This window comes from Chrysemys picta, chromosome 2, assembly GCF_011386835.1.
Source record: "Chrysemys picta bellii isolate R12L10 chromosome 2, ASM1138683v2, whole genome shotgun sequence".
Lineage (NCBI taxonomy): Eukaryota > Metazoa > Chordata > Testudines > Emydidae > Chrysemys > Chrysemys picta.
This window is the reverse complement of record NC_088792.1, coordinates 133,488,482-133,512,896: the sequence shown is the minus strand read 5'-3', so window position 1 is coordinate 133,512,896 and position 24,415 is coordinate 133,488,482. Positions and strand designations below refer to the sequence as shown.

The following is a 24,415-nucleotide window of genomic DNA, read 5'->3' as shown; positions in this document are numbered from 1 at the left end:
GGTGAATAGCAGAACTCCACTTGAGAGTTTCAATCCTTTGTAATTGACTCACAAATCAGCATTAATTGAGCCTGGGATTTAACAGTCTCTCTCTCTCTCTCTCTTTAATGTAATAGGCACTCACCAAAAGTTGTGAAAGCAGCATCTCAGGTCCTAAATAGCATGTGGCAGTACAGAGACCTGAGAAGTCTCTACAAGAAGGTAAGTTTTTCTTCAGATTTTAGATCTTCTGTACAGTTTACCCACTTTGGGGGCTGAAGGAACATGAGACCAAAATACTTCCTTTGATCTGTTAATGGGCCTGTCTGAATCCCAACTGCCCAAAGTTTAGGAGGTTCAGATCTGGTGTTTTTGCATGTTCCCGTGTCTAATTTTAATTCCTTAAATAGAAATGGTCCATAAAGCATGTATTTTTTTTGTTATTGTTTGGGGGAGGTTTTTTTTTTCTTAAATGAATTTTAGTTCTTATGAAAAGTGCTGGAGTTGACAGTCCTGGAGAGTGAAGTCCTCTGTTCATAGAACCAGTACAGCATGGTCAGCAGTGGTGCAAGCTGCCTCTCCTCAGCCTTTCCTATCAGTGCATCTCAATCCTATCCTGCAGAGACAACCATAGGGGTGAGTGTGAGATTCCCAGCTCCTTCAATTCCTGGCCTCTCTGCTGAGACCACCAATGCCAGTTCCTTCAGTGGTGATGCTTTTATGATATGGACATTGGTACCCCTGGAACTGGATAGAGACCTGTTTATTTCACATCCATCAAATCGACAGCTTTCATGCACTAGCAACACAAGCTTGATTCAGAGGCAGTCTAGAGGTGAAAGGCAGTGGCTCCCATTATCATTCTCATAAGGCTGCCAGCCTCCTCTTTTGTGTAAATTATAGTACTATTACTATGAACAACATGTTTAAAATTAACTATTTAAAAATGAACTTCTTACATGTATAAATGCTAGGTGATGGTATAACAAGCTCCTATCACAGAATACTTGTAAATGGACACACATTGAAGTGTGTGTGTAAATGTGGTGTGTGTATGTGTTTACACATATCTATCAATGGCAGTCTCAGACCACTTCCTAGTACTCACGATTTCACATCACAAAGATTACCACCACAGTTGCCTCTAATTGGCACCTTTCTTTGTAGTCTAAGCAAAAAGACCAGGCATTTAATTCCATTCCCAGTCGAGGGTGAGGCATATTAATGGTGGAGTGTGAGGATGCTCACAGTGCCATTGCCTGTGCTGTATGTATTGTATAGCTGAAAAGCGTCGAGTAACGTGAACTCTGTGCCTCAATCTGCTCACATTGAGTCTGGGGTTTGAAATTTTATTTTGCACACCTGAGCTCCTGTTTGAGAAAGTTTGGCAAACAGGCCTTGTTTGAGAGGCGGGAGTGAACAGCAGTGAGGATAGGGTCCCACTGAGAAGACAGCACATCTGGGATGTGGGGATGAACTGATTCTCTGCATGGTGTGGAGAGATACCCCTTTACGGGTAAAGTTTGTTGTGCTTACAGGGGCTGACTAGTTTCTTAACCTTTGAACTATTTTGCAGGATTCATTTTGTTAATCCCTTCATGAGCTAACTCTAGCAGGGTAAAATGGAGGTCAGTCTCCCAGGCAGTTAAATCTAATACCTTTCCCAAGCACTAAGCTAATTTAACAAAATAATTATTTAGTCTTCTTATGTCTCTGCAACCTGCTACCATACATTGTATAATAATTGAGTACAGAAAATGTCATTTCTTTTAACCAAATGCTTCTAAGAATTAACTTAACTAAAAATGTGACTGTGCATAAACAGACGGGTATGTATTTTTTAATGTTTATAAAGTTAGTACACAATATAAGGAATGATTTTTATGTAGAATGAATCAAGAAAAACACTTTGCGAAAGGAGCTACTTCCTTTGCTTCCGTCACATTAGTACATTGAATACTTAGCTGTATCCTAGGATTGATGCCTGTGGCATTTTCTTTTTTTTACAATGTTTAAAAAGAAGTTATATAAAACAAGAGAGTTCCTAAGATCTCTATTACATAAGCAATAATATTTGTCATGCAATATGGGTTTAAATAGTCAAGACAATTATTTTCTGCCACTAAAGCTTCTGTATTGGCAATAATGAATGAATACAGCTTCTGCTGGCTGTGCGATATGGTCAGCACTTTGTGCTTTCACACTCTGGCAGGGATTTTTCCCACACTGCAGCTAAATCCAATTGTGCAGGTGTCTGAAATTCATTAGTATGCCCTAAAAATATCTCTCTCATTATTACCAAGTAATCACTAGCAAATAAGAGAGGCTGGAATAGAAGCATGATTCTGTTTTATGACTTGGGTCAGTTACAAGCCTAACATTAACTTTAAGGAAATGCAGCAGTATTATTTGTCCTGCTGCTTGAGGGATAGTATATCCAAAGTTTGATATAGTTTTACAGCAGCATATGTTAACACTGTACTAAAGAGAGGAAAGAATGATATGAATAGAAGTATTATCGTGTGCATTACTGAACCAGAATATTGATTTGTCACTGTTGTTGGTATAAAAGTAGCCAATTCATTTGTCCCACAGATTCAGGGCCGGCTCTAGCTTTTTTGCTGCCCCAAGCAGCAAAAAAAAGCGCCGCCTCCCGAGCCCCCCAGCCGAGCGCTGCCTCCCGAGCCCCCCAGCCGAGCGCCACACCGCCCCCCCTGCCGAGCGCCGCCAGAACCCCCCCCAGAGTGCCACCCCCGCGCCACCACCCCGCCGAGCGCCGGAGCCTGCCCCCACCCTGCGCCGAGCACCGCCGGACCCCCCCCCAAGCGCCGCCGGAGCCCGCTCCCGCCCCCTGCCGAGCACCGCCGGAACCCCCCTCCAGCGTCGCGCCCGCGCCGCCCCCCCCGCCGAGCGCCGCATGCCGGAGCCCGCCCCCCCCGTGCCGAGCGCCGCCAGACACCCCCCCCAAGCGCCGCGCCGCGCCGCCGGAGCCCGCCCCCGCCCCCCGCCGAGCGCCGCCGGAACGCCCCTCCTCCCCGTGGAATGCCGCGCCACGCTCCCCCCGCCGCCCCTTACCAGGTGCCGCCCCAAGCATGTGCTTGGGTGCCTGGTGCCTGGAGCCGGCCCTGCACAGATTTGTTCATGTCAGGGGAAAAGCATGAAAGCTTATTACGTTTTTGTAATTCTGCTTAGCATTATGGGCTTTATTCACTGTCTCTGGCAGAACCCAAACTGAAAGTGCCCAGTGACAGAAAGTCCAGCCAGAGATGGGAAGCATAATGTTACAAGCTGCCTATAACTTCCACTCTGTTGGGGGGCCAGGAGCCAGCCAGTGCTACCCAAGAAGTGTGTAGGGCTGGCTCAGGAAAGTGCACAGCAAGGGCATGCAGATGTACTGATCCAGTGTCTCTCTCAGGCAGCCTCTGCCAGTGAAGCCTCTAGACTCCTGGCTGTAAACTGAAGCTCCTTCCAGCTAGTGGAAGCCTGATATTGTCACTTGCCCTTTGCGGCGGTGCATGCCTCCTCCATAGCACAGCTGTTCTAATATATGTGGGGGGATGTAGACTACAGCCTCCAACAGGACTGAAGCAAGCACTTTGATTTTAAACAAGGCTATAGTACTAATAGGTACACAGTGAAACCGGGTTAAGCAACCTCTCAAGGGACTGGCAAAAATCAGTTTCAGAAATGAGGGGTCTTCTAATAAAAGTACAGCAGAATTGTACTCTGTATGATTGGGGTGTTCTCTTAAGATAGGAGGTTGCCTGAAAAGGGTGGCTGTTTGCACAAGTTTCACTTAGTTTCTCATTGACTGAAAAACATTTCCTGTCTTTAGAGGCCAAAAACAATTTCTCAATTATTGTTTGAAAAACCCACACTGATTAAATCAACACAGACAAAGGCACTTCATCCAGGCTATAAGGCATTTTTCTGAGAACAGAAGTAAGAACATTCCAGGAGAAGGAAGGGGTGGGACAAAGAGAATTATTTAGCCACACCAGAGACAGGGGGAAAGAGCACTTCTCAGTGAGAGAAGGCAAGGATGTTCATGCATACACAGACCCTGTTCATGTCATTTCTTGAGGCTTTACAGAAAAGGTAATCTAGCCCATGGGCTGTGTATCCCCAATGAGTGCAATGGAGCTCAGACAGCTAGCACCTCATTTGTATGAGCTCTCCTTCCCATGAGCTTCTTCACAAGGGCCTGATTCAGTGCACATTGACATCAATGGAAAATACGTATTGAGTTTAATGAGCCCTTGGATCAGGCCTCAAGGCAGGATTTTTTCTTTCTGGCCTTTACTGTGGATTAGGCCAGTCTGTAGCAGAACTGGCATCTGAGGACTCTTTGGGGGCATTTAATGTCTGGAAAGCTGGGGATGTCTTTTGCTGGATCAGGCCCATAATACTAATGTATTAGTGCTAATGTAGGAAGAGCTTCACCTTGCTTGGAATTGTCTGGATTTTCTTCTCAAATAGCCTTTGGTTGTTTTAACAGAATGCTAAGATAGCGAACCTGGTTGGCTCAGAGGGTGGGTAGAGAGCAATTGAGCCTCTCAGTTCAAGATGGGAGATGGTTCTCTGTTGACCTGGGCTAGATTTCAAACTTGTCACAACCTGGCAGTGGTTTGCTTTTCTGTGGGAAGTTAATTGGTGGTCTCAGGCTATAAAACCCTCTCGCATTCACTACTGTCACTATTTGGCATCTCGGTGGATGGGGTACTGTGTTGTGGGAAGTAAAACCAGGTGTGCACACATTATACTAGCTTGTGCATGGAACTAGCAGAGCTCTGTAACAGTTTGTGCACTACACTGACTGATTCTAACCACTGTGCTGGCTTCTCCACTCAACAGCAGCTGTATGGTAACTTTAAAGGGACACACCAGAATGGTTAGCAGGCTTATCAGGACAGCCCAGAATGGAAAAGGTAAAAAGAGTCAATTTCAAGTCAGAGTTCAGACACATGGCTGGGATGCACTGTTGCCTCCCCTGATGCACTTGTAGGACTTCACTCTCCAGGGCAGTTAATCCAGCACTATATTAACAAAGCCTGACAAGAACATTTTATCCAAAATTCTCTCCAGCTCTTACAATTCAAAAAAGAGGAAGCCGTCAAAACCAAGATGAAATGATGATCTTAGTCTTGGGGTTAAAGGGTTACCTTCCTCAATGCCCTGTGTGAGAGTTCTATTCTCCCTAACATCAACAGGCAACTGCTGCTGTTCTACAAAAAGCTACTACTGGGCTGTTTTGCTCCAGTTGCCTGATTCTCAGCTTCTCCTGTTGTCTCTGAATTTGATAGTTCCTTAGAAAACGGGAGGCAGACCAAGCCATCGGTTGTCAACACAACAAAGGAAAGGGGGAGTGATGCAGAAAGATTTAAATTGTGCTTTCTTTCCTAAAGAACTTTCTGTAGGGCTCCAGTTTCTACCAGAAAGATTAATTCTCTTCTGGTCCTGCCACCCATAACCCTTTCCTTTCCTCCTTGGGAAAACCACCTGAAAAAGAACTTGCACCAAGACAGGGTGCCATGGGAAAGTTCCAAAGAAATAAAGTCTAAGTAACCTAGCAGAGTGACTGACTCAGATAGAATCCCAGACTGAAAAGTATACTTAAAGATGAGGCCAGCACTAGGTAATCCAATAGAAAAGATGTTTTCAGGGATCACATTTTTATTAACTAAAGATTAATTAAATTCTCACTGTAGTTGACCATCAGTGGAGAAAACATTTCTCCTAAAATAACTCCAAATTTAAGCATTTCCATTGTTCTCTGTTCTACGCAGTAAGGCCTACATTTTCAAAAATGGCTACTAATTTTGGTTGCTTCCATTTTTCAAAAAGAACAGGAGTACTTGTGGCACCTTAGAGACTAACAGATTTATTAGAGCATAAGCTTTCGTGGACTACAGCCCACTTCTTCGGATGCATATAGAATGGAACATATATTGAGGAGATATATATACACACATACAGAGAGCATGAACAGGTGGGAGTTGTCTTACCAACTCTGAGAGGCCAATTAAGTAAGAGAAAAAAAACTTTTGAAGTGATAATCAAGCTAGCCCAGTACAGACAGGTTGATAAGAAGTGTTGGTAAGACAACTCCCACCTTTTCATGCTCTCTGTATGTGTGTATATATATCTCCTCAATATATGTTCCATTCTATATGCATCCGAAGAAGTGGGCTGTAGTCCACGAAAGCTTATGCTCTAATAAATTTGTTAGTCTCTAAGGTGCCACAAGTACTCCTGTTCTTTTTGCGGATACAGACTAACATGGCTGCTACTCTGAAATCTTCCATTTTTCAGTGCTCCACCTGAGTCACCTAAGGCCTGATTTTTAGAAGTGCTGAGTGCTCACAACTTCAATTGATTGAAATTAATGGACTCAATTGCTTGGCACTTCTGAAAACCAAGGCATTAAGTGTGTCAAGGTGGACATCGAAAAATTAGGGGACACCTTTGAAAATATAGCTACATCTGGGAAAGAGCAAATCCTCATTTGTTGCAGCTCAGATTTTTTTCTCCATCTTCATTTTTCAAGCAAATAACCAACCACTCTTAAATAAAAGCAGCTTGAGAATTTTCATGAAGTTAGCAAATAAAAATTATCTCAAATCTTTAGACAAAAAGTACATGTAAAAAGATAACTAAATAATCCAACCTGAACAATAATATACTTGCTAAAAACAAGCTTCAAGTTGTATTAAGTGTTTATGATACTAAAGAACTGGAGAGACTGTCATGAAGAGAATGTTTTCTATGAATTGCATCATTTTACCCAATCATTTAAACTCCAGCACAATATCTTTACACTGTATTATGTCTTTCAGGATATAAGTGGGAAATCACAATAAATTCTTAGAAATTATACTTTTTCATTCATAATTGTGGATTTCTGTGTTGCATAGGATAATACCAATGTTTGTCCCTGTCACCCACTTTAACAATAAAATTGCAGTCATCATATCCATTTGAAAGCAGAGAGGTTACTAAAAGCAGTTGACCTTCACCACATACTGTGCTATTACACAATCGGGAGAATATTGTGACAGATATTTAATGAAGCCTAAATAGACACTCTGAAGATTGGCCTTGTCTGTCATTGGCTGAACAAGATTTAAAACATTGCCTGAAGCCTAATCAAACAGTTAAGCCAGGCAGGATCTAAAAGAGGAGTCTCTTTTCATGTGAGTTTCAGAATAATGCAGCTGTAAACTGCTAAAAGTTCATTGCAAATTGCCAGAGAGACACTTCAAAATTCCTGGCAACCGGTTTTAAAATCTGAAGTTCTTTTCTAAGTAAAATAAATCTGTTTGCCCTTTTGATATATTAAATGCATTCTGCCGTGATACAGTGGAACATTGACTATGGCCTAATTGGAAGAAAATCCAAATGATAACGGCTACGTCCTTGAGAGATGTATTCGCTTTAGATGAAATTCTCTCCAGTGCCAGGGCCTTTGTATCACTTAAGCACCACATTAAAGACTTAAGCCCCAACCAGCGAATAAATATTACCATCAAAAGTACTGTTTGATGGGACTACATATGTGCTTAAAATTATTCGTGAGCATATACAAGCATTTTGCTGGATCGGGCCTATAATTGGAGCATCAGTGGGCTGGGGGAACGCATTTTCACTGAGGTGAATGTCAGCCTTTTAAGATGAACTGGTTTAAGGTAACCTATATCTGTTTATAAGTTAATTAAAACTGCAATAGCTTTATAGAGAAGACATTGTCTAGAGCCCATTTTTATATCACTGTGAAAATGCAGCTACCTGATTAAATAAATGATTGATTGATTAATTGATTTATGGCAGCGGGCGGCCCCAGGCTTCAGAGTGGCTGAGGACAGAGGATTTTCACCTTCCCATCATTCTGGGTCATGGCACGCTCAGCGTACTCTCTCGCAGAGCCAAGAAACCAGAATCTATTCCCAAACCCAGGTATTCTGGCTGTCATCTGACCAGTCTTGAATTGTGATGTTTAATGCATACTAAGATTTGCTCCCAGAAGAGCTATGGAGAACACATTTAAATCTATAATAAATTGCTACTATAGAATTAAAAAAATACGTATGATACATTCTAATTTAGTGTACCTTATGCACTGTAGGCCAAATCCTGCTTACTTTACTTACACAAGTAGACCCATGAATTTCAGTGGCACTGACACATGACCAAAGTCCTGTATGAACATTGCACATTGGAGAGAGGGAGAAATAAGCTCGGTCCAGTTTGCTCCCTTTAAAGCTATCCATCATTCACATACTTATCTGTTGATTATTTACACCTTTCGATCAGAAATGCACATATTACTAAATACTGTATTTCAGTTAGCAAATGAAATACTTTTTGTCAAGCACTTCTTTTGTGATCCAAGCACACTTTAAAAAAAAAAGTCAGTACATTTCAGTATGGGAACAAAATTAATGAAGTTAATCTATTCTGTCGATAAAATGAATGTGTTCAAAGTATCACCAAAGTTCTTGATAAAATGTAAATATCCTGTGCTAACAGGACAAGTAGATTTCATACAGACATAATTAACACCAATGAGGCTCAGCCTGATGTAGAAAACTAATCATTTTCTTATAAGGACACTATTCAGATTTTAGATATCAAAATTCCATTCCCTTAACTGCTCCTTTCTTTTGATTTACCCTGACATCCTTCCTTTTTCTGCTAAAATGCTACTGTGTGGAGTTGTTGCAAGAGAAAACAATAACTGCTACATCTTCTGTAGACATCACACAAGCAAACCTGTGAACAAGTGTTGTGGTATAGACATAGCAAGCACTTACAGATTTGTTTGTTAGTCACACAGGGCATAGCAGTTATGCTTTTTTTTAATACAAAAGAATTTCATTTCATTCATGCAATCAATGAAATAAACTTATAGGCTTTGCCTTTAACAATTCCTATCTTATCTTTCTTTTCAAATAACATTCCTGCCAGGCCTTCTTACTCCCTTTTACTTTTACTAACAATATTAGAAAGAGACGGGACGGCCATTATTTTATCACTTTTTTATCATTTAACATGGCTTAAAGTAACCATTACCAGCATGAAACAATCTATTAAATACTGTACAATTCCTAGTATGTAAATAAATAGTTCTCATGATGGGCTAAAGCCGAGCACTAGATGAATTACAAAAGGTACCATATATTGGCCCAATACTCCACTGCCTTGCACCTAGGGTGACCAGATGTCCTGATTTTATAGGGACAGTCCCGATTTTTGGATCTTTTTCTTATATAGGCTCCTATTACCCCCCACCCCCTGTCCCGATTTTTCACATTTGTTGTCTGGTCATCCTACTTGCACCTATGTCATCATTTATATCTGTTCAAAGAGGATATAAAACCCTGCCAAATCAAACTGGTAGCACTGACAACACATGATGGAATGGGAGAATCTGACCCTGTGTTTCTACGTAGATTTGCTGGAGATATCTTTCTGAAAGGTTGTTGTTTCTAAATAGTCCCATAACAGTCTGAATGTGATAAAATTTCAGTTTATTTGTATCATTTTGCATTTGATGTCATTTAATTCTTTTGATGCCATTCGTGTTAGAAGCCATTCAATGTATAGTATCACTTATTCTTTTAGTCATTCTTAATTTTTTTGAAAATGTACATGTTCCATTTGTAAGCAATTTGAGTCTTTACAGCTGTCGTCTAAATATTTTGTAATGTTCTAAAATTAATTCTGTGTTGAAGTCAAGAGTCAATCCCAGATTATGGTCTAATTTACATTGGTGTAACCCTGGAGTAATTTAATGAAATTATACAGGTGTAGCTCAGAATCTGACCCCCGGTGTAATAATGTTTTGTTTCCTATTAATTTAGCTGTAGCCATAAAATGCACTTGTGATGGCTCAATCTGACTATATATATATTTTTTTTAATTTAAATTTCTATTCAAAATATAATTTTCAGTCAGTGTGTTTTTGTATTAATGAGCAAACCTCCAAAGGTCTGAGCTTGAGTTTCTGTAAGCATCCAGAACTGTAGCTATTACCATTTCTTTTAGCACCAGGGCTTAGAGATACTAGTACATTCCTTTAATATTTGGTATTGTAACCAGCCTGCTGGTTTAGCAGAAGAATCTCTACATTATTTATAAGAGACACAGAGGAAAGAATTTGTAGACGGTGAAGTAGTTCCCATCCAAAAACTGCTAAACTCAAGAGATAACAGTGGAGTCAACAACAAACCACATTTCAGGAGTTTACTTTTCCATTAAATTCTCTGTACCGCTGTCTAGCAGCAATATTAATGTATGTGTTGTTGTCATCATAGTCATATGTTAAAACAGTAACTGTAGAAGCAAGCTCCATTTGTCTTTTATGCCAAATATAGGAGGCTCACTTTTGAAATCCAGGTCTCTTCTTTAGTTGCTAAATATAGAAGTAGGAGTCTAACTTTTAGCTCATAATTTTGAAAAACTTTTTTTTTTTAATGGAGATATCCTATCTCCTAGAACTGGAAGGGACCTTGAATGGTCTTTGAGTCCAGCCCCCTGCCTTCACTAGCAGGACCAAGTACTGATTTTGCCCAAGATCCCTAAGTGGCCCCCTCAAGGATTGAACTCACAACCCGGGGTTTAGCAGGCCAATGCTCAAACCACTGAGCATTTTCAAGATGAAAAATGGTTAAATTTTATTTAAGTGTGGGCAGTTCTTTGTGTTGGTTGCTATTTTATTCAGATCAGTTCATATATCTCTAAAATAATAATTTGTTAAAGGTATATGATCTTTAAAGTACAGAACTAGAGCTCATTCTTTATTACAGTGTAGTCTTGATGCTTGCATCCTATAATGTAAGCAAAGGGGAAAGCACATCTATGACAAGGAGATTCTTGGGGATCCCAATAAGGAAGTCAAATCTTTTAGGATCATTAGAAACTCATGACTTTACAGTAATCTTGAACTGTTTTCTGTGGTCCCCACTGCTAGCTTTGAAAATAAATGAAGTCGACAGGACTTTTTGTGTGATGTAATATTGAAATGACACAGAGAAGATGGATATATCAAATTATAGCTATCGTTTTGGCACTAAAACCTTGTTCTCTTTCTAGAAAAAAATGAAGAAGAATTGCTGTATTGTTGCGATGTATTATTTTGGGCTTTCTTTGTTGAGGTTTCTATATATTGCTGCAGTAAGATCTAGTCCATCTCTGCCCTTTAGGGAAATAAAAAATGCTTGTTTCATGTGACTAGAAAATGTAAATTCAATGCAAGCAGTCTGATTGACTAAACGTTAAGCTTGTATGTTGATAACCTAGTTTCAACTCTTTCGTGTCCAACATGATATAATAACTGTTGATGCAGAAATTGACGTGGAAGTACTTTTTATTAGTTACCTTGTTCACCATATTGAAATAGAGATTTAGGGACTGGTACCAGAATACAGATGTAGTTTAAAGATGGCTGTCATTGGAGGACACTGGGAAAGAGAACTAGCAGCTGCACTCAGTTCTGTTTTTCTTAGTTCATCTATCAGAAGATATGGTTCACATTCAGAGGAATGGATTTTGCCAGTGCACCTAAATGTGTGAAATGGGAGTGAAAACACTCAGCTTTTGCTTGGTCTGTATTTTTCTACCTTTTCCTGCTAAAAATATCATAGCCAAGTCTCTACATTCTGTGACAAAGCTCCTCCTCTGAGTTGGTGGGTCCTGCACTTATTGGCGGATTTGCTTGCCTCAGAGATTCACGGCAGCCCTCAGTTTGGCCACTTTTGCTAGTGGCTCAAACCTACCATCCACTCAGCTAATCTCATCACTGGCCAGCTTGGGGGGGAAATGGAGAACAGTCCCCCACAGTCTCTGTGTCCTGCCTAGTGGGTTGGGGACAGACCAGATCGCTTTCCAATTTAGACCTTCCCTTCTGGTGTTTCCTCACAGACCAGGTCAACTCCTCCTGTGTCCAATCAGGAGTTGGGGGAGATGGGGGGAACCCAGGCCCACCCTCTACACCGGGCTTCAACCCAGGTCCCTGTGAATAGTAGCTGTCTACAATGTTCCCTGTATCAGCTGTGTGACAGCTACAACTCCCTGGGCTACTTCCCCATGGCCTTCCCCCAGCACCTTCTTTATCCTCACTGCAGGATCTTCCTCCTGAAGTCTGATCATGCTTGAATTCTTCACTCCTCCAGCAGCACACCTTCTCACTCCCTGCTCCTTGTGCACCCCCCATATTAACTGATGGGAGGTCCTTTTTAAACCAGGTGTCCTGATTAGCCTGCCTGCCATAACTGATTCTAGAAAGTTCTTAATTGGCTCCAGGTGTCTTGCTTAGCTTGCCTGCTTTAATTGGTTCTAGTAGGTTCCTGATTGCTCTAGGGGCACACCTGCTCTGGTCACTCAGGGAACAGAAAATTGTTCATCCAGTGGCCAGTATATTTGCCTTCTACCAGACTCCTGTACCCCACTGGCCTAGGTCTGTCACAATTCTAAGTACATTTCAGTCCTTTTATTGATACTCCAGGTATTTTTAAAGAAAGTAGTTGTACCTCCTCTATAAACAAGTTCTGAAGATTTTATACAACAGTCTCTGTAAGCTTGAGTTAACAGGGTGGACTTTTTGTTGGATGATTTGAAAACTCCCAAAAATATTTTATTAACAGACTACATATTGCTCTTCATTTAGAGTGATCTCTAATAATGTCCAGGTGTGTGCTTAAATTATGTTTTCAAATGTGTGTGTGTTTACGGGCACATCATTTAATAACAGTCCTTCAGTTTTCTAAACGGAAAGAGTCTGTATTCTTGCAAAATTTTATTGGAACTGAAACCTACTGTAATATGAGCATAATACTAATTTTTAAGAAGGCTTGTTTGGATCACAGGATTCTATGGTGCCTCTACATATAAATTAACATATCATCATATTTTTCAACTGGATCACTATTCTCCAAGCAGCACAAAACCCTAATGGTTTTTTATCAGTCACTGTAACCGTTCCTAATGTGTTCCTTGCCATTGGGGAATAGGTGATGACAGAAGATTGGGGTTGGGTTGGTTTTTCAGCTCCTCAATTAAACAACATTTGTCATGTTGTTGATTTTATCACATTTTATGTCCAGAGATGGAGTAGAACACCATGTTGGCTTACCTGTTGGTGTTGCAGGTAAAATGAGAGAAGTGTTCTATAGGTTCTGATCTGTGCAAGTACTTTAGGGTTGAGTTTATCTAATGACTTGGAGTTTGGAATAGAACAGCACATGTCCCACACCTGACTTCTGTAGCCAAGAGTTAGGGATTAAATTTCCCACTTTAACTATTGCATATCCATGTTAAAAGATGTCTAAGTTTTGTATCTGGAAGAAAAATGTCACTAATCAAATAACTTTGTAGATAGAGTTTTTTGCATAGAAGTGCCTATTGTCTGCATTAGATATTAATCAAAATAATCTCTGCTCATTAAATATTTAAATTCTAGCTAACACGTCTTATGCAGGAAAAAACATGGAAGGCAAAGATGCTAGCCCAAGGGCCAAATACTGCCATGCCTTTTAGAACAGTAGATTATAGCCATTGTTCCTTTATGAGAGGTATATGAAACAGTACTACAGTACTTTGAAAAATGAATTTATTATTTTATTGCAGTGTTTTGAAAGGCTTATTATTTAGCTGTATATAATATCAGCAAAATGAATAATGGCCCTTATTATGTCTGACGTCTTGTTCTTCATGGTTTGCCTCACACATTGTTACCTTTTCTTACAGCTGTTTTATTCATTAGATTAGGTCTTGTCATCATTACACTCAGACAACAGGAAATCAATAATTAATTATGGATAGGTAAAGTGATGCCTGACTGATTTCCTGAAACCTTCCGCTGCCACAGCATATAAAGCAGTTGAACACAGTTATCTAGCAGTTTTTCACTTAGATGCATTTTCAAAGTTATTGATACATCAGAGACTGATTGTGTATCCTTCACAACTAACCTCAGGAGCTCAGATTTAAAATAATGCCCACAGTGGTTACTTCTGTTTCATATGACTGATGACACTAGTAAAAGAGTGTTTGAAAGAAAGAGAACTGGTCAAAATCATTTGAGGTACATTGAAAGAAAAATCTTGGCCAACTATCTCAACAGAGCTTAGAATCTGAGGCTTTGCAATAATAATTTCAAAGGCGAGAAACAGAAAATGCATTAATAATTCTTTAGGTACGGCATGTTGACATTCTGAGAATTAATGGACCTGGCTTTGAGTATTGAAGATAGAGGCTGGGAGCACTAAATCCTATATAGAAATGAAAGAAATAAACTACTGATTTTGAAGATGTCCCTTTATCAGAGAAATAGCCTGCCTAGTGCTTATTAATCCTTATTCGGTGCCAGTTTTGCTATAGTAAATGATTGCATGACCTAGGAATCTTTTTCTCCCTTCCTTCCTTAATATAAATTCCCATTACCAGATTATTAAAGAGACTGAAATTTGATGTGTAGAAACTGCACATTTATAAATGACATTTATAAATGTTATTTGTTTATATAACTTCACATTGGGAATTTTTGGCTGAATAACAACCACAAGATGGAGTCAATTGTGTACAGTCAGAACATAGAATGGAAATATTTTTGTACATAGTTCATACATTCCTTTTCAGGCATGTTTGAGTTAGATTGTACCTTTAAAACATAGCCTTCAAGGTCAGAGAGATGGCACCATCGCAGAGGGAGCCCTGGGCAGAATTCTGACTGACTTAGAGAGAACTCCTTATCGGGCTTTAGAGAAATGCAGACTACAGCAGCAGCTCAGCCACCCATTTACAGAGTGCACTGCTCACTCCCCACAACGCTGCCAGCTATGCTGATTGGTACACGGGGAGAGTAAGAGAGTACACCACCATCATCCCAATGCTTTGGGTAGGCGTGCCGGGGGCGGTGCCTGTGCTCCCCAATTACAGGTGTGTGAAAGGAGAATGGGTGGAAAGCTTTTGTGCCACTCTCCCACACTGGCATATCTGCCCGGGGCAGTCACAGGTATGGCCCATAACATTTTTGTTGCAAGTAACAGGAAATACATTCTTCTTTTTGCTCTGACCACTACAATCATGCTTTCACAAATACAGTGTTAAAAACTCTTGCAAATAATTAACACATTTTGATATATTTAGTGTTTTTCTGAAACCCAAGTTCCTGGAGTAATGACATTAAGTGGGAATCTCAGCTTTCATTTTTTTTAAAGTATGTTTTCAGCCCTCATGATTGAAGAGAAAAGCTGGAGAACATGAATCCTGAAGTCTCAAAAACAAGAAGGCAAAGAAAAAAACCCACATGTATTAATTTTTAAATCTGATTATTTTGGGGGAGTGATATGATTTTTGGACAATTGGATTTGGCAGTGCTGCAGATATTCCCCTCCGTACTCTGAAGTCAGTTTCTCCAGATTTATAGTGACATAACGTAATGCAGCATCTGGCCCAAAGTAGTTAACCAAAAAATGAACTGCAAGTGTTCAAATTGGGAGCATTCCAAATCTTTTTGAATGCTTCCTACTGCTCTTTTCAATAACAAATCTTGAGTTCTCATGTTGATATTAAAAGACAAAATCCTGGGAATAAAAATCCTCTATGTATCTTTTATAATTGTCTCTCATTTAACCCCAAGCATTTGAAAATACAAAGCTATTTCTTCAGAGTATCTCATATAACAGGTCAATATAAAGAGCTTAAGGATGCTCTTCTGTGTTTCTGTTGAGACAATACAAACAGATTAATAAATGTCCATCCTTCTTGGACCCTAGGACTTTGCCTTCTGAATATGAGATGTTTAAGAATGGCTTCATTGTATTAATATGACCAGCTTATTGTAAATGATTTTTTTTTTAAATAAGGGATGTTTTGGAAGGGCTGAATTTAGGAAATTAATTAAATTAATTATTAAGCAAAAATCCCAAACCTTCAATCCAAAATAACTGCAAGTACACTATCAGGGCCTATGCATTTTTGCTTTTTGTATGTATAAATCTGTCTATCTACGGTACATATCTATGTATGCACACATTTTCATTTTTAAAATGGTACATTCTTTAACTAAGGTATGCAGGGAATCACAATTTCCATCTGACATGTTGCATCATGCTGAGGACATTATCTTTACGCAAACCACATTCTCTGCAATATATGTAAACATACATGTGACAGGTTCTGATAAATTGATATTTTTCTGCATGATGTTTACTGCTACCTGTGTTTATAACAGATCGAGTGGGGTTCTCAAACTTTTCCACAATTCCACTGAACCACAGTTTAATAGGAAGGTTGCCTCTTGGCATCTCCTCTCCCATTCATTAGTATATAACATCCATGTGTCCACTACCTCAAGTGTTTGCATGGAAAAGTCATAAGAGGAAACTATTTCAACATATTTTTTGGCTTCTGTGAATCAATTTGGCACCTGGAAACGAGGAGAATCAGACTGAGCACTGTACTGCCCATAAATGCTTTGTGGACCATCAGTGTTGAGAACCACTGAGGAATGCACTTACTGCATTTAATGTTTCTAGATATTAGATCTTAATGATAAATGTGGTTGTTACTAAATATTTCAGTCTATATTATTTCTAAGATCCCAGTCAGAAACTCTGCTAGATGCATGTGCACACTCCTCACCACAGTGCTACCGTCATATTGAATGCTTAGCTTTCATATGCCAATATATGTAGATAATCTGATTCAGTTCTAATATCTGTTGGGTCTTATTAGTGTCAGGACAACAAACTGCAAGTGAAAAGATGCCCAGAATTGTATCAGTCTGATGAGACTTGACTTCATTCACATCAGCTTTATCCTTTAATTTAGACAATGTCACACTAGTGCACACCAGTCAGGAATGTTCCACTTAGCCTGACAGCAAAGCTTCAGCATGAAAAAGATGCAACACCAACAACTGAGAGCAATTTCCTGCTGAGTTCCAAAGTAAGCTCAGTCAACATAATGCACTTGTTTGTTACGGTATCATATACCCTATCACTTTCTATTTCTAACATCAGCTTGCTGGGTGTAGTTCTCTCATACGTGGCTACCCTGGTATTTTACCATATTATATCATTACTGGAAATGTCATATTTACAATTAATAAGATGACAATAGCAAAATGCTGGCTCATAGGCAAGGAAGAGGAACGAGAAGAAGGTTCGAATCCTGCTTTGTTGAATGGCAAAATTCCTGTTGATTCCAGGCAGAACAGTGTTGGGCCCGAAGGAGGAAACAGAATGTTAGAAAGTTTTAAAATATATATTTTGTAAATAGTTTCTATCTCAGTAATTTCATAGTATGATGTTTGTTGTCATTACTTCTCTTCTGTACTGGGACACCACAGGAGTTGGTGTCTTTCTTTCTGACAAACACTTTGGTAATTCTGAAGGCAGTAATCAGAGTACAGGCCTCAATAAGAGTCAAGGATCTGCATATTCATGACAGTTATTGAAAACCCTACACTTTTATGCAAATCACTGTCTCCTGATTGCTAATGATTATCAACTAGTCATAGGGCAGGAATTTTTACACTGCAAGGCTATTAAGAAATAACTATGAAGTGATTATACTAGTATGAACCTTAAAACTAATCAGAGCCAGGGAATGGCACAACTTGCAAAAATGGTAGTTTTCTGCCAGTAAATAAGCAGCATCTTTGCCTTCTGATCAGCCGAAATAACTACACTTCATTTTGATTTTGATTAAGTCACTTAGAATAGAGTTTGCTGAAACATTATGGGATTCTCAGAGATATGCTTCCATGTGTAAATTTTACAGAGGTATTATAAGAATAGTAGTTTTATAATGATATTTTACTTTGGGAGGTGAATGGAAATTTGACATTGAAATCACAGCAGGGAAGGTTAAGAGACAGTACTTGAGATTAAACTTGAGTAGGATCATTAACTTCTGTACAACCAAACTAAACTGAGTTCTAAAACCATGTTGTTCAGTTTTTGCTGCTAACTGATTCTAATAGCAGCAGTGTGGTCTAGTAGGTCGGGCTCTGGACTTATAGCCAGGAGAACTTGGTTCTGTTGTTAATGTTGCTAAGTGTTGCTAGTGCTGCAGTGTTGTTAATGCTGTTAGTGCCACTGTTCTTGGAGCTGTGATGGTAGCTGCACTAGCAGAGAGCACAGCGCGTTGATTCAGCAGATTTTGATGTTACTCATACAGAAAGACCACCAGCTCTGTTCTGTGGTGAAAAGCATTGTCAGGTTTATTGTTGACAAAGCATGGTACTTTTGCCCCATGGGAGTTACAGGTACACTAACACATGTGTGCCCACGACAACGTACCAGTTTGAACGACATAGCATGATGTTGTCCTCTAGGCCAGTACAAAGCTGCGCCTCCTATGTCTTCTCCTTTTATACATTGATACAAACAAGTTACATTTTACATTCCATATGTTGTTAGTTACCATCCTTATATCTTGTACCTGCTAGATCAAATGAAACAACCTCATCCATTATCCTGTTATTCCATCCTTGTCTTATGAGAGGTCAGTGTGTTCTTATACCCACTCTTGGGGAATTTGTTTATGTAGTTACTTGAGAGGTGTGGGTGCTTCTGTACCATCCCCTCAGATCAGGAATATGCTGACTTGGTTGGCTAATACCTTGTGTGTTGCCATTTTGCCAAGACCAGGCCCACTCTGGTTGACAGCCTTCGGTTCATACTGTTAGTTATGCCTAGGGCTCCAGCAAGGCCTACAGGTTCTATTCAGCTCCACGACTGGTCTGCTCTTTGTCCTTGGGAAAATCATTTTCTCCCTCTTTCATCTTGCCCGTTGTCCTGTCTATTTAGATTGTAAGCTCTTTGTGGCAGGCAGGGACTATCTTTCACTATGTTTGTACAGTGCATACTAAAATCAGGATCGAGTCAGGTGTGGGAGGGGGGCCAGCTCAGGCTGAAGTAGCAGGGTTTATATACCCTCTCCCTGACCAAGACATATCTTTGAAAGATAACAAGAACTAAAGAAGTTGCAACAGGCATTTGACATAGTCTTTTAATGTTACTTATAATGCATGAATCCACCTAATACCAGACAAAATAATCACCTGCTGTGGATCAGAGGAGAATGATTGAATCTCGTAATGACTCAGAGCTCAGCAGAGCGATGACGTACTGGCACAAGTGTGAAGCCTATGAAAAATGATTAGTTCTAAACTCTTGTTCTGTTTTTCTCCACAACTGTTATGCATAGCTCTCCACTTAAAAGTTATTCGCTGCCGGATTCCTGACAACACATAACTGGATATATGCCAATGTTGATCTAGCTGCAATAAATACATGCCCTCTCCTAGTGCCTTCATATTACTTAGGAAAAATAGATAGTCATTATAGGCATAATCAAAATATAGTGCAAAATGTGGAACCTCTAAACAGCTGCTGAGGGCTAATATGACATTACCCTACTTTGGTTATTTGTGATTTCTTTAGGTACACAGTTGCTACCTGTTAACTAGCTGTTGGCAGTTAACAATGGCATCCCCTCTATAACAGAATTACACTGATTTTCTTTCCAGTTTATCAAATCTTTTTGTCCTATTTTTCCTTTGGTACATCAGGCTGATGGCAGATTGGTTTCTGAAAAACACTTGCACGCAGACTTTGCTTTTGAAGATAGCACTTGTTCTCTTTAGGAGACCCTTATATACTGTACCTTTAAGTATCCAAATCAATTTAATTAAATGTCATTATAGGCACTGGAGCTGAAACAAACTAATGAAAGTAACCAGCCTGTCAGGTGGTATTTATTTCTGCATTAAAATCAACATAATCCCTTTTGGCTCTTAAAAATTAGTTGAAATATTTAACACTAATAGCTTCTGGAATTATTGATGGGAATAGTTTTAATGAATTTGTTAGAAACTGTTTACCTTAAAAATGGAAAGAAATTTCTTTAGTTGGAGCAGATGAGAGCTAAGGATAGATTTTATTAAAAGTATTCAGCTTTTGGGGTATTATGGCGGCCTGTCAGACACATGCAAAAAATCTGTCAGAAAGCACTATTTGAACATTATCATCCAGTGACAGTGGTATCTACTGTAATATGGCTAATCAAAAGCAATCTGAGCTCATAATGATATTTATACTTATATTAATGTTTGGGATAACTTTGTTTCACTGTACTAAAAATTGAAGCACTCCAATAAAGTGAAATGTGATGGTAGATTGGTTTTGAATAGAGGAGTTGGGGGAGAGGAGAGGGTGGCTGGTATAAGAGGCTCCTTATCATCTTTTTGCTCTGATATTGAAATGGCAAAACTTTTATTTTCATTTTCAGATGCACTAAAAAATGGACCAATTTTGTTAACAAAGGCTCTAACGTGTGTAGATATGGGACAACAGTCACATAGGATAGACTATAGGGACAGACCCTCATTTGGTATAAATCCTCATAGCTCCACTGAAATCATTCAATAGAGTTGTGCCAGTTTACACTGGATGAGTATCTAGCCCATACTCTGTTAATTCTTTGAACATACTTTTAGTGCCTTTATGGCTGAAGATTTTAATGTGCTTTACAAACATGCATAAATTATGACTCACAACACCCCGTGTGACAGAAGGTGTTATAGTGCCTCATTCTGTTCTCACTTAACTCAGTGTAAATCAGCAGTCGCTCCACTGAGCAATGGATTTGCACTGTGTAAAACCAGTTTAAGTGAAAGGAGAATTGAGCCCAGTGTCTTTAAGTGAGAGGCACACAGAGGGTAAGTGACTTGTCCAAGGTTGCACAGAGTCCATGGCAGAGCCTAGAATGGTATCTCTTGACTCCCATTTATTTGCATTAGCCCCAAGACCAGTCTTCCCCCTATCAATCACATCAGTCTCCCCAGAGCTCTAAGATTTTTCCCTTCTGTCTGTTTGTACATTTATATTAATCAAAGAGGAATTTAAAGCATTTGGGGCCTTGCAATCCTGGAGATTCTAAAAGTTACACTGTCAACTGAAATTGCACTTTGAGTCCCAGATTCTACTCTCTGAAGTACCTATAGGTGGAGCTGCTCTCAGCAGAGAGAAAAACATTTGGGTGATAGAGGGGAATAAGTCCTGTACAACCAAGCTTCATATCTACTGGCAGTCCAACTACAACTAGATGTAACCCCTTCACTGCTGAGAACCACTGTAATGCCTGAAGAAACTTTTGGTGTTCTCTGAAGTGCCAAAGGAACTTCACCCAACTAGCACCAGATGTCACTGCTATGGCAAGTTTGTGGTACTGTACAGGAGGGAGGGGTAACATTCACTTTCCAGTAGAATGCTAGAAGGATTCAGGTATGCGATGCAGTAGGCAAGCAGAAAGCTGCCATTTTTCCCTGGTCAACTGAGAGCAACGTCAACACCAGTTGTAGATACTTCAGAGAGATGTCATGATGCAGGATGAACATGAAACAAAATGTGCCATTTTCAGCTGGCACAGAACATTTAAGATCCTAAAGCCTCTAGTGTTGTTAATTGATTTCTAAATGGGATTAAATGGATTTTTAAAGGGTTTGAAGAACAATTAATACCTTCATTTTTAAAAAATTCATTGTCTCCATTTTATAGTGAGAATAATGCTCTTCTCTATGTGTGTGAATGTGCGTGTGAGAGAGAAAGGAGGAGGTTAAAAGCAATGGTCATGTAGAATGTCCCTGTGCTAAAAGAAAGCAAAAGAAAAACACCCTCCTGCTATTGGTATTTGAAAGTTCGTCTCCACGAGAATTAGAACTGTACTTACTAGTCATTTTCCAGCAGGCTTGTAGCCAGCATGGTTTTGGCACACTTTCAATGTGCAGTGTGGACAGGGATTTAAAAAACTAAAAAAAACACCCATCATAGTAAAACCTGGGAAAAAACCACCCCTTCTAATAAAACTTGTCTTATGAAGCATCCACTTTTTTGAAGCTCTGCATAGTTTGGTTAAGGATCCTTCCACCATATCCCTCATAGAGATAGAGATAAGGAGGTCCCAACAAGGGCTGTATGCACCGCAATTTGTGTGCTCACTCTAACTGTAGGGAGGGCTGAAAATCTTGAAAGCTTGCCTCATCCCTTTGATGCGCCTCTTTGCTCTTCATACAGCAGTCCAGGGACCTGCAAGTCAACTGTAGCATCAATGTCACCTCGTTGTACAGGTGGAGAATGCTGGATGGTCATTTCCCTCCTTTGACATCAGATCTCCCCAGAGGGTGGCCTGCTCCCCACTTCTGCCCTCACGTCTCCTCCACTTGGGCTAGCAGATCTGTCACTTTTAAATAAAATAATTAGAAATGTGAAAAGCCTGCCGCCAGTCCCATGAGAACTGCTAATCTCAAGAGAACGGAAAGAGGGAAGAGTGGATCAGTGCTCCTCACTGGGATCAAAGATTTCAAAGTAATAAGTGTGTGATTCTCATAGAGGATAAGTTATTATGTAAGTTAATATTAACTAAGATGTGTACCTGGTAAAATTTTATTTATAAAGTTTTCTGAGACTACTGTGTAAGATCCTGAACTGTGGGTGGGGATAAATAGGTAAGATAAATGGAATTAAACTATACGTTATGACATTTCAAAGACTTTTAACTCTTAGCTCTTGTTTTATGTCTCCGTGTGCTTTAAGTAGTGTCTGATCATTTCCAATTTGGTTTAACAGTAAGAAAAAACAGTAGTTGTACACTTGAAAATAGAATCGGGTTTTAACATCATCATTGGCTCTAGAGCTTGAAGGGCACATCTTACAAGAACATAAGAATGGCCATACTTGGTCAGACCAAAGGTCCATCTAGCCCAGTATTCTGTCTTCCAACAATGGCCAATACCAAGTGCCCCAGAGGGAATGAACAGAACAGGTAATCATCAAGTGATCCATCCCGTTGCCCATTCCCAGCTTCTGTCCATCCTGGCTAATAGCCATTAATAGACCTATCCTCCATGAACTTATCTAATTCTTTTTTTAACCCTGTTATAGTCTTACTCAATGATTTTTTTGCCTCTGTCTTCACGAACAAGGTCAGCTCCCAGACTGCTGCACTGGGCAGCACAGTATGGTGAGAAGGTGACCAGCCCTCTGTGGAGAAAGAAGTGGTTCGGGACTATTTAGAAAAACTGGACGAGCACAAGTCCATGGGGCCGGATGCGCTGCATCCGAGGGTGCTAAAGGAGTTGGCGAATGTGATTGCAGAGCCATTGGCCATTATCTTTGAAAACTCATGGCAATCGGGAGAGGTCCCGGATGACTGGAAAAAGGCTAATATACTGCCCATCTTTAAAAAAGGGAAGAAGGAGGATCTGGGGAACTACAGGCCAGTCAGCCTCACTTCAGTCCCTGGAAAAATCATGGAGCAGGTCCTCAAGGAATCAATTCTGAAGCACTTAGAGGAGAGGAAAGTGATCAGGAACAGTCAGCATGGATTCACCAAGGGCAAGTCATGCCTGACTAACCTAATGGCCTTCTATGAGGAGATAACTGACTCTGTGGATGAAGAGAAAGCAGTGGATGTGTTATTGCTTGACTTTAGCAAAGCTTTTGATACGGTCTCCCACAGTATTCTTGCCAGCAAGTTAAAGAAGTATGGGCTGGATGAATGGACTATAAGGTGGATAGAAAGCTGGCTAGATCGTCGGGCTCAACGGGTAATGATCAATGGCTCCATGTCTAGTTGGCAGCCGGTTTCAAATGGAGTGCCCCAGGGGTTGGTCCTAGGGCCGGTTTTGTTCAATATCTTCATTAATGATCTGGAGGATGGCGTGGACTGCACTCTCAGCAAGTTTGCAGATGACACTAAACTGGGAGGAGTGGTAGATACACTGGAGGGTAGGGATAGGATACAGAGGGACCTAGACAAATTAGAGGATTGGGCCAAAAGAATCCTGATGAGGTTCAACAAGGACAAGTGCAGAGTCCTGCACTTAGGATGGAAGAATCCCATGCACTGTTACAGATTAGGGACCGAATGGCTAGGAAGCAGTTCTGCAGAAAAGGACCTAGGGATTACAGTGGACGAGAAGCTGGATATGAGTCAACAGTGTGCCCTTGTTGCCAAGAAGGCTAATGGCATTTTGGGCTGTATAAGTAGGGGCATTGCCAGCAGATCAAGGGAAGTGATCATTCCCCTCTATTCGACATTGGTGAGGCCTCATCTGGAGTACTGTGTCCAGTTTTGGGCCCCACACTACAAGAACGATGTGGAAAAATTGGAAAGAGTCCAGCGGAAGGCAACAAAAATGATTAGGGGGCTGGAACACATGACTTATGAGGAGAGGCTGAGGGAACTGGGATTGTTTAGTCTGCAGAAGGGAAAAATGAGGGGGGATTTGATAGCTGCTTTCAACTACCTGAAAGGGGGTTCCAAAGAGGATGGAGCTACACTGTTCTCAGTGGCACCTGATGACAGAACAAGGAGTAATGGTCTCAAGTTGCAGTTGGGGAGGTTTAGGGTGGATATTAGGAAAAAC

General features: G+C 40.3%; 1 protein-coding gene across 8 annotated transcripts in view; it reads left to right on the top strand.

Moving 5' to 3' along the window:
• The window catches only part of CTNND2 (catenin delta 2), a 1,171,885-nt gene that overhangs the window by 1,124,293 nt on the left and 23,177 nt on the right, over positions 1 to 24,415 (top strand). For 5 of the 8 annotated variants that reach the window (XM_008164381.4, XM_065584228.1, XM_065584229.1 and 2 more), the window contains 2 exons: positions 117 to 201; positions 7,807 to 7,932. In XM_008164381.4, the coding sequence (XP_008162603.2) occupies positions 117 to 201; positions 7,807 to 7,932 (211 nt within the window). The remainder of the gene's footprint in view (positions 1 to 116; positions 202 to 7,806; positions 7,933 to 24,415) is intronic. The other 3 variants (XM_008164383.4, XM_065584231.1, XM_065584232.1) reach the window with 1 other exon arrangement.